The following is a 10302-nucleotide window of genomic DNA, read 5'->3' as shown; positions in this document are numbered from 1 at the left end:
TTAAGATTTTATTTATTTACTCATGACAGACACAGAAAGAAAGAGAGAGAGAGAGAGAGAGAGAGGCAGAGACATAGGCAGAGGAAGAAGCAGGCTCCATTCAGGGAGCCCGATGTGGGACTCGATCCCGGGTCTCCAGGATCACGCCCTGGGCTGAAGGCGGCGCTAAACCGCTGAGCTACCCAGGCTGCCCAAAAAGAAAGTATTTGAAATAAATTTCTTATGTCATTGTCATATAAATCAACAAGTAACAACATGTAGCATTCATATATCTTTATATATCTTTCCATTCTATTTATCAATAGTTTTGTTGACATTAATAAAAGACCAAGATGAAGATGTTAGCGGTGGGGATAAATGGAGCAAGACTATGACAGGCAGAGGGCAGCAGCCCCAACCAAAGCCTCAATGTGGAAGGTGGGCCAGGAACAGCCAGGAGAAAGAATTGGCAATAAGACTTCCATAGCCATGGCTAGTTCTGACATGAAACCAAAATCAGTAAGTCGTGCCAAAAACTGGTCAGAAGAGAGAAAATGTACAGATTTCAGCAAGCAGGATACAGGAATGAAATTGAATATAAACAAGTGAAACAAGTCTCTATGGTAGATCGTTGGCCAGAGACAGGCTATGTGAAGAAACTCCAGAGAAAAGACAAACTTTCTATTACTACAACAAACAGAGGGAGTGTGATGACAAGTCTACAAAGTGAAAATCTATGCGCACTAGCCTTTGTTCTTTGTGTTTCTTGTCATTACTTCTTAAGAATTGATTGCTTCATTCTACATCATGTAAATGTCATTTTACAAAATAAAATTCAAAAGGCAGACTTCGGTTGAATGTTGTGAAACACAAAAGCCACGAAACCTGATATCGATCATCCTGTTCTGTTTTAAAATATAACTGCAGAAGCATTGAAGTTGAAAAAAAAGTTTTGTTAAAATTGTTCACTATGGATTTATAAATTTAGTGTAAGAGAAGATAAAAGGGATGGAGAGGAGAAAGTATATTTCAATGAATTGGAAGCCTCGTACCTAACATACATAGATCAGACAGTCAACAAGCATTAATTTAGCATGGGTCCAGTGCTAGGTGCTGGGATCTATGGTGGTGGATATAACACCATTTCCTGCTTTCCCAGGACTTTGAGTTTGATGTTCCCTTTTGGGGAAGACCTCTGGAAGCGGGTGACTACCTCTGTGTGAAGAAAGGTAGACCCTCTCCTTCTTTAAGACACCGTATCTCCATTTGCAGGAAATATTTTTTAAATATAGTGGTTTTCTTAGGGTTGTCTGCCAAAACCATGTAACATGAATACTCAACTCTAGCGTAACTGTGATGGGAATGGCACCTGGGTGTGGCACCCTTTTGTAGTGGAGAAACTTGCTCGATTTCATGTGGAAGCACCAGTCTTCAGAAGAGGAAAGTGATGATTATATTATAAAGAAGGGACAGGCCTGAGCTGAAGATTGTGAAGACAGTTTCTGTAGTTAACAGTTTTAACTAAGTCAGTGATTCCCCAAGTCTGGTTGTATCAGGATCCTGAGTGTCCACAAGGATTTTAATACGGCTCTCTAAAACTTTCAATTTAAAATTTAAGCAAGCCACACACACACACACACTGTTCTTGAAAGAGTGGACAAGGGGAAGAGGGGGCAAAATTAAATGGTCAGTTATAGGACTGTCTTAGTGACCAGAAATTCTTGATGCTCTGGGAGGTAGCAGCTGGTTTGGGGGCTGTGTTGAGGAGTTGTGCTGTGTGTTTCCATTTCATCGAATCGAACTTATTTATTTCCTTCCTTTCTGGTTTGTGTTTCAAAACTCAGATTTGAAGTCCAAATGGTGTACAATTAGAATTCCTCGATGCAGGAGTCCCACAGAAGGCCACTAGACATAGCTTTATAAAACACAAGACTGAAACAGGCCATTCTCTGGGCACTGAGCAAAGTTTACGTGGAGTAGGTCAAGGAGCTTCATGGTTATTTTTTCCCTTGACTTCAGACAAGGATGAAAATGCCTGAATTAAGAGAACTTGGTCCTGGCTTAGCTGAAACAGGATGGAGGAGGGCAAAGAGAGCAAGAGGAAACTAAAACAGAAGATGTGGGGACAAGAAAACATTTTAAAGGAAAGTCTGTTCATTTTATTCATTTCTTCTTGTACCATGTCAGTGAACAACTCCAAGTCTTCCTTTCCTTTCCTTTCCCTTTCCCTTTCCCTTTCCCTTTCCCTTTCCCTTTCTCTTTCCTTTCCCTTTCCTTTCCTTCTTTTCCTCAGGTCCTCAACTAGACCAACACAGCTCATTTCAGTGGGAAGTCAGGCAAGGGTAATAAGAAAAATTTGCTTTTCTTTCTTAATTTGGGGCTGAAAGTTACCAATTTACCTCCCACTGCTAATTCGTTTTGCTTTATGGAAACTTTTTATATGTCCTTTTGAGGATTGATATTATTGTTGTTCATATTATCATCACTTTCTGTGTTTTTGAAATCCTGGACCAAAGTAGAGGAATTGATGAAAAATTTTCATACTCAGCATGTGGAGAGAAAGTGATCTTTTCTGTAACTATACTATGAAGTTCATTATGATTGTGAAGCTTATTACCACTATGAAGTTTTTTTTTTTTAAGATTTTATTTATCTACTCATGAGAGACACAGAAAGGCAGAGGGAGACACAGGTTCCCTGAGGGGAGCCGGATGTGGGACTCAATCCCAGGACCCCAAGATCACACCTGGATCCCAAGGGAGATGCTCAACCACTGAGCCACTCAGGTGTCCCATCACTATGAAGTTTATTATCCCATTTTGTAAACTAATTTGTGATTTCTTCTAATGTTTTATTTTTAAGCAATCTTTACACCCAACATAGGGCTTGAACTCACAACCTTGAGATCAATGGTCACATGCTCTACTGACTGAGCCAGCTAGGCACCCCATGTGATTGGGTTTTTAAAATCAATAATTAGTTATCTCAAATATGTTGAGTCAGACAGTGTTTCTCATTCCATAGGAGATACTTGAATAATCTCTATTTCCTTTCAAATGTTTATGAAAGTTAAGGAATTAAGTAATGGAAGTGAACACTAAAATAAGTTATTTAACCATATTCTACACAGGATTGCAAAACTTAATGAATAAACATTGTTTCTCATTCCAATTGACCTTGATAAAGTATTGCCAAGCCATGATCTTTATCGTATATTTAGAAGTATGAGTTTCTACCCAGTTGAGACCATAAATGGGGAGAAAGGCCATAAGCCACAAGAGAGAAAACATTTTGGTTCAACTTTGTGCTTGGTGAGCTGTTTTCTTTCACAAAATTGACAAATTATGGGACATATTCCCATGTATAGTCACAGACCCCATGGATAGTGGTAACCAAATATGTTTCTTTTATTTGAAAAATGCTTTTCTATTACTTGCTGATCTTAGGAAACAAACACATATTCACTAACCATAATCTCCTAAACTTAAAAAAAAGTTTTCTCACAGGCACAAACTTTCTGTAGTACTCTTATTTTCCTCTTTATTGCATGTAAAAAATCGACTTTTGTTTTTTGCTAATGTCCAGTGGGAAATTACTGTGTAAACACAATTGTGAGTTAAAGTCTCATTTAGTAGAAATTACTCTGGAAGGAAAATAAAGATTTTATTTATTTGAGAGAGAGACACAGAAAGAGAGAGAGAGAGAGAGAGAATGAGTGGTGGGAAAGGGCAAAGAGAGAGGGAGAGGCAGGCTCCCCGCTGAGCAGGGAGCTCCATGTGGGGCTTGATCTCAGGACCCTGGGATCATGACCTGAGCTGAAGGTGGACACTTAACCAAGTGAGCCACCCAGGTGTCTATCTAAAGTTGTGGAGAAATATATAAATGTATATATAAATGTATAAGCAGAGTGAGGGTAAGAGAAGAAAGTTCCTATAGTCCTTGTAGTGGTGGTTCTTGAAGTAACTTTAGGTGGCTTAAGGACATGGTATTAAATAAATATTAATATTGTATAAGATATTCCCTTTTCAGTTCTTTTTCACTCCTTCTGTTAACACTGAGGAGAAAGTTTACACCTAGTGCTAGTGTTTGTGTCCTCTTAACCCTTGTTACATTTTTTTTAATTGAAGAAGAGGGCCTCAGGCACAATACAGAATAAATCAAAGAATTTACAATATTTTGTTTTGAATGCAAGTGAAAGTGATTTTCCATTAACATAATAAGGTAGTGTTTTTCTTTCTTTCTTCTTTCTTTCTTTCTTTCTTTCTTTCTTTCTTTCTTTCTTTCTTTCTTTCTTTCTTTCTTTCTTTCTTTCTTTCTTTCTTTCTTTCTTTCTTTCTTTCTTTCTTTCTTTCTTTCTTTCTTTCTTTCTTTCTTTCTTTCTTTCTTTCTTTCTTTCTTTCTTTCTTTCTTTTTCTTTCTTGGGTTTTATTTATTTATCCATGAGAGACACAGAGAGAGACAGAGACACAGGCAGAAGGCTCCATGCAGGGAACCCGACGTGGGACTTGATCCCAGGACTCCAGGATCACGCCCTGGGCCGATGGCTGATGCTCAACAGCTGAGCCACCTGGGCATCCCAGTACTGTTTCTTTTAAACATAAGTTTGTAAGATTAAAAAGTAAGTTAACTTAAATAAAAATATTAAGCAGTAAAGGTGATGCACAAACATGACAAATATTGCGAGGTGAGGAGTTCAGAATATTCTATTAGAGTTCTCTTCAGAGATTAAATTAGGGACACCTGGGTGGCTCAGTGGTTGAGCGCCTGCCTTCGGCCCAGGGCATGATTCTGGGGTCCCGGGATCGAGTTCCGCATGGGGTTCCCCGTGGGGAGCCTGCTTCTCCCTCTGCCTGTGTCTCTGCTTCTCTCTCTGTGTCTCTCATGAATAAATAAATAAAATCTTAAAATATATATCAAAATGCTATCCTCTGGGAGAAAATATAAAGGCTCTGGCTCCTGCCCCCCAGTAGAGTGACTTTTTTTTTTTTAAAAAGAGAGAGATTAAATCATCTTCACCCAGACTTCTTCCAACTTCTTTTTATCTTTCCTTCTTTTCTCTCTCTTTCTTTGATTTTTTTCTACCCTCTATCATTCAACGGAGTGTACAGAGCCAGGATGTAAAAGGTCTGACGTTGTGCTGGTTACTGCGAACACAGAAATACAGAGATTAATACATCATCATCTTTGCTTTCAACCAGCTCCGTCTCACTGCAGACACAGTTATGCAAACAATGATTATACAGTGAGAAATCTGATGTGCATGCAAGGTATAGTGTAGCCCAGAGGGGGGAAAGCTGGAGGGAAGCAAGGAAAGGTATCGGGTTTCGACCTTGGGAACCTGTCCTATGAAATACTGTCCAAGTTCACAAATATATTCTGAATTTATTCAGCGAGCCTTTGTTGAGTCTGGCATTCTGTTAGATACTGGAGATTTAGACTTGAAAAAGAGTCAGATGCTTCAAGAAGCTTTTCGTTATAAGGGAAGACAGACAAGGAAAGCAATGGTTATACTGATCTATACATCTTATCTGAAACATTTGAAGGTATATGTGTTTCACAATTCTGAAGTTTTACAATGTTAATATGGTGCACATACTATATACTGCATAACACCCATGAAAGGGTCTGGGGTAGTACCCTGTAATTAAAACATGTGACTATTCACACTAAATGGAATGAAGACTATAAATAGTCTTTAAAATAACTACAGTTACACTGCAAGATCTTTTGGAAAAACAAAGAAAGGGTGATGAACTACATTCTTTTTTTTAAATTTATTTTTATTTATTTATGATAGACATAGAGAGAGAGAGAGAGAGAGAGAGGCAGAGACACAGGCAGAGGAGAGGGAGAAGCAGGCTCCATGCCGGGAGCCCGACGCGGGACTCGATCCCGGGACTCCAGGATGGCACCCTGGGCCAAAGGCAGGTGCGAAACCGCTGAGCCACCCAGGGATCCCCTACATTCTTAATAATTTTATTTCATCTTATATTTTTAAAAGTAATCTCTATGCCCAGCGTGGGGGCTCAAACACAAGACTCCACGATCAGGAGTTGTGAGCTCTACCAACTGAGCCAGCCAGGAGACCCTGAACCACATTTTAATTGAAAAGTTGTCAGGGGCGGGGTGCCTATGTGGCTCAGTGGTTGAGCATCTGCCTTCAGCTCAGGCCATGTTCCTGGGGTCCTGGGATAGAGTCCCACATCGGGATCCCCACAGGGAGACTGCTTTTCCCTCTGCCTATGTCTCTGCCTCTCGTGTCTCTCATGAATAAATAAATAAAATCTTAAAAAAAAAAAAAAGAAAAAGAAAAAGTTATCAGGAAAGAGTTCCTTAAAGATGTGTTATCCGAATGGAGTCTTGCTGGATGAATAAGAATTAACCCCATAGAGGAGGCAGAGGACTGGTGGTAAACCCCTACCAGATGGTGGTAAGGGTTTTCTAGGCAGTGGGGACAGCCTGTAGAAAGACAATGGACTTGGTGTTTGGGGGGAACTGCAGATAATTCAGGATGGCCATGTGTATAGTGTGCCTGAGACAGAGACGGAGAAGGGCAAGGGGATGGAGGTGCTGGTGGAGAACAGCTGAGTTCAGGTAGAGGCAGTGGTCAGGGACCTCACTACATCTAACCTTTACTCTGAAGCATGAAGAATGCTCTTACAAGATTTTAACAGTGTGTAGTCATGTGAACAGATTTGAAATTATAGAAAAACTATAATATTGGATGGCAGAACTGATGCCCTACACAAAATTCAGGTGACTGTCGTTGTCTAGTGAGATGATGAGAAAATGCAAGTTGGCATGGTTGGCGCATAGTAGTTGCTCAATAACTTGTAGCAAGTAGAGGGGCAAAGGCAGGGATGGATAAGAGGAGACGATTTAGAGTGATTTTAAGGAATTAGTTAGGACCCCATTTCTGATATCTGATTGGACTGGGAGGGAGGAGGTCCAGAGCCTCCCTGCCTCCAGAACCTCCCAGCCCCCTCTCCTGGCTTCCAGGTCTTTGTTGCTTGGCGTTCCCTTTTAGACCTGACAAAGTATGAGTTTGGGGCTCAGGGAAATGATCTTAGTTGGATTTGGGAGTTGTTAGGTGATAGCTGAAGCCTCACTGTGGATGAGATTACAGACAGTGCCTGGTTTCAGAAGTAAGGAAGCCTGGAGTCAGAATTCAAGAAACTACTTAAGGGGAAGGAAAGGAAACCGGGGACCACATTAAGTGCCCTAGGGAGGTCAACTGAGATAAGGTCTGGACAACTCCACAATGGCCATGGCCAATGAGATGTTAACTGTGATTTGAGAAGAGCAGTTTCAGTAGCTGAGGAGGGGCAGAGAGTGACTGAACAGAGGAGTGTGCAAGGGACCACCATCCTTTTAAGACACTTGGCTGTGAAGGGAGGGACAGAGAGCAGAAGGCCAAAGTTAGAGGAGGTAATGGGCGGTACGGAAAGATTTGGGTTTAATTTTAGTTTTTAAAGGTAGGAGAGTGCTGCCAGACTCCCAGTCACTTCTTGTAGTCAGCTTTTTCAGTGTGCTGTAAGCTGCATCTGGAGGAGAAGTGTCTTCAACCTGAATACAAGTGCATCTCAGAAGTAGACGGCCCTGGAATAGCTCTGTAGGAAAGCACCACTTTCTGGAATCATCTCCCAGGTACTGCTTCTTGTGCTAACTTCCAGCCAGGCTTTTGCACCCTCCTGCCTCCTTTGGCTACCTGGTTGGCTGCTTGCCATTTGTTTAAGATGACTTTTATGGCTATATGGGTGCCAGGGAGCTGGCTTGTAAAATTTCCATGCGTGTTCAGGATTGACTAAAGCAATGCTCTTCCCAAGCCACCTTCACCCCATTCTTGTAGCCTGAATCGTGTGCTTCCCAAATTTGATTGAGCTCAACCAATTCCTGAGGGGATAAAGCACCAGGCTGGGTATAGTAAAGACATAAGAAGACAGAGCATTTGCCTCCACGGACCTTATAACCCAAGATATGGGAGTGTCTTGTCTTGTAAGTAATGATAACAGTGGCTCTTAAACTTTTTGGAGCACGTGTGGATCTCTTGGAGATGTTGAATTTGATATAAAATTTCAAATTTTATGTGTGTGTGGATATGTTAAATACTGAAGTGGTTTTCAAAACTCAAGTTGGGGATGCTCAAACTTCAAATAGTCATTCATGTTCTATTGGTTTGTGACCTTGTCCAAAATAATGTTTCTGAGATTCAACTTACTGATTGTACTGCCTGTCTTGCAAAGATTTTAGGAGGACTAAACGTGATAATATGAAGATGCTTAGCACAGAGCCCAACACAGAGCTGATGCCAGTAAATGTTATTTCAACTTTATGTGTGTTACAGAGGAAGTGAGTTAGGTGTTAAATCAGAGGCACACCTAAGTCACTACTTTCTGTTAAAGACTCATTCCTGCATTTTGTTGTCATTCATTGATGAAAATACTGTTGTATATTTCAGTTATTCCTTACCTACCTCTAGAATTTTGCTTTATCTCAGTCCCATCTGAATTATTACTATATTTATATAATTTTTAAAGAGTTACATATAGGGACCCCTGGGTAGCTCAAGTGATTTAGTGCCTGCCTTCAGCCCAGGGCATGATCCTGAAGTCCCAGGATGGAGTCCCACATAGGGCTCCCTGCCAGGAACCTGCTTCTCCCTCTACCTATGTCTCTGCCTCTCTGTGTCTCTCCTGAATAAATAAATAAAATCTAAAAACAAAACAAAACAAGCAAAAAACCCCTTACATATACTTGCTTAAAAAGGAAACTCTACCATAAATAGAAAACACTTTCACTTGCCATAAATAGAAAGTAACAGTAACAATAAACAATGAAACTGAACAATGACAATAAAACAATGCTATAAATTCTAGTTAGGTACCAGTGCTTACCTAGGGCTTTGAGCCAGGGGCCCGCTCTTTGATAAATAGAGAGTTTATCAGAATACTTTCTTCCTGCAGTAGTCAGAAGAACCCAAAAGAGAACTGAAAAGGAAGTAACTTTCTGGCCGATGTGACTCGCTGTCCTTCAAAGCTCTGGCCCTGCTGATGCAGACTGAAGGAGTCTCCCCCGACTCCAGGGAGAGGCTCTCCCTTTGGGAGACTTATAGGAGGGGTGGTGGTTGTCCTGCTTCACTTCTGATCCGAATAATAAATGCTCCGGGGGGGGGGGGGTCGGATGGGGTCGGGTCCTGAATCCTTCTGTCCCTCAGCCCGGTCCAGGACAGGAGCTCCGCAAGCCTTGCTCTTTAAGCTCCTAGGAACAAGGACGCTCAGAGGTCCTGTCCCCTATTTCCCTGCTAGATCACGCTCAGCGCCTGCCTCACATCCCGGACGGCCCTGGGGGTTTGTTTCTTAATTGGACAAGTAGCCGGGGGTGTGCGAGGCAGTGTGCGCGCTGCTGGGGCCGCGCTGGGAGGCTCTCCGCCGGGCAGACACTGCTTCTGTGGGGTTGAAGCCGTGGGTTCGTACTAGCACAGAGGCCAAAGCCATAGTGCTCGATGGCTTTATTCACTTGAACTTGAATAGTTCAATTAGCCAAACAAACGGAGAATATTCTTATTTTGTTCTCATGATGGAGGCGACTACGGGCACTGTGTTCGGACGCCCGCGGGACCCGGGACTCGCCCTCGGTCTCTCCCCAGGGCTGCCCCCGCGCCCCTGCTGCCCAGGTGAGGCCTCCCTCCCGCGCCCGCCTGGGCACGCTCGCCGGGCCTCCGCCGGGCCTCCCCACCTGGCCCGAGCCCCCCCCCCCCCCCCCCTGCCGCCCAGGTGAGACCGTCCCTCCCGCGCCCGCCGGGCCTCCCCACCTGGCCGGAGCCCCTCCCCGCCGCGCCCCTGCCGCCCAGGTGAGGCCGTCCTCCCGCGCCCGCCGGGCCTCCCCACCTGGCCCGAGCCCCTCCCCCCCGCGCCCCTGCCGCCCAGGTGAGGCCGTCCTCCCGCTCGCGCCGGGCCGCGCCTCCCCACCTGGCCCGACCCCCCCTCCCCCGCGCCCGGGCCCGGGCGGGCACCTGGCGGCCGCGGCCGGCCCAGCAGGGGGAGGAGACAGCCGCGGGGCGGGCGCCGCGGGGCCGCGCCGGGCCGGGCCAGGCCGAGCCGCAGCCGAACTTTTCCCCCCAGAAGTCCCGCGTTTGGGGGCAGGAGGAGCGGGGCGGGGAGGGGGGACCGGAGTTCCTGGAGGAGCGGCGGCGGCGGCAGCAGCTCGCAACATGGCCTCCTCCGCCACCGGGTCTCCCGCCGGCGCCCAGGGCGCCCCTTGTGCGCAGGTGAGCGCCGCCCCGCCCCCCTACCTGTGGCTTCCCGCACGGGCTGCAGGGCGGGG

At 44.4% G+C, this 10302-nt stretch overlaps 1 protein-coding gene and 1 pseudogene across 1 annotated transcript in view; both read left to right on the top strand.

The window, feature by feature from the left end:
• Positions 1 to 239: 239 nt before the first annotated feature.
• LOC140631490 (meiosis expressed gene 1 protein homolog pseudogene) lies at positions 240 to 726 on the top strand (annotated as a pseudogene).
• Positions 727 to 10089: 9363 nt separating this feature from the next.
• Positions 10090 to 10302, top strand: part of ANK3 (ankyrin 3) — a 662261-nt gene continuing 662048 nt past the window's right edge. The window contains exon 1 of the mRNA XM_072823184.1: positions 10090 to 10246. Within this exon, the coding sequence (XP_072679285.1) occupies positions 10190 to 10246 (57 nt within the window). The 5' untranslated portion in view covers positions 10090 to 10189. The remainder of the gene's footprint in view (positions 10247 to 10302) is intronic.

This window comes from Canis lupus, chromosome 4, assembly GCF_048164855.1.
Source record: "Canis lupus baileyi chromosome 4, mCanLup2.hap1, whole genome shotgun sequence".
NCBI classification, from domain to species: domain Eukaryota; kingdom Metazoa; phylum Chordata; class Mammalia; order Carnivora; family Canidae; genus Canis; species Canis lupus.
This window is presented reverse-complemented; position numbering and strand designations above follow the sequence as displayed.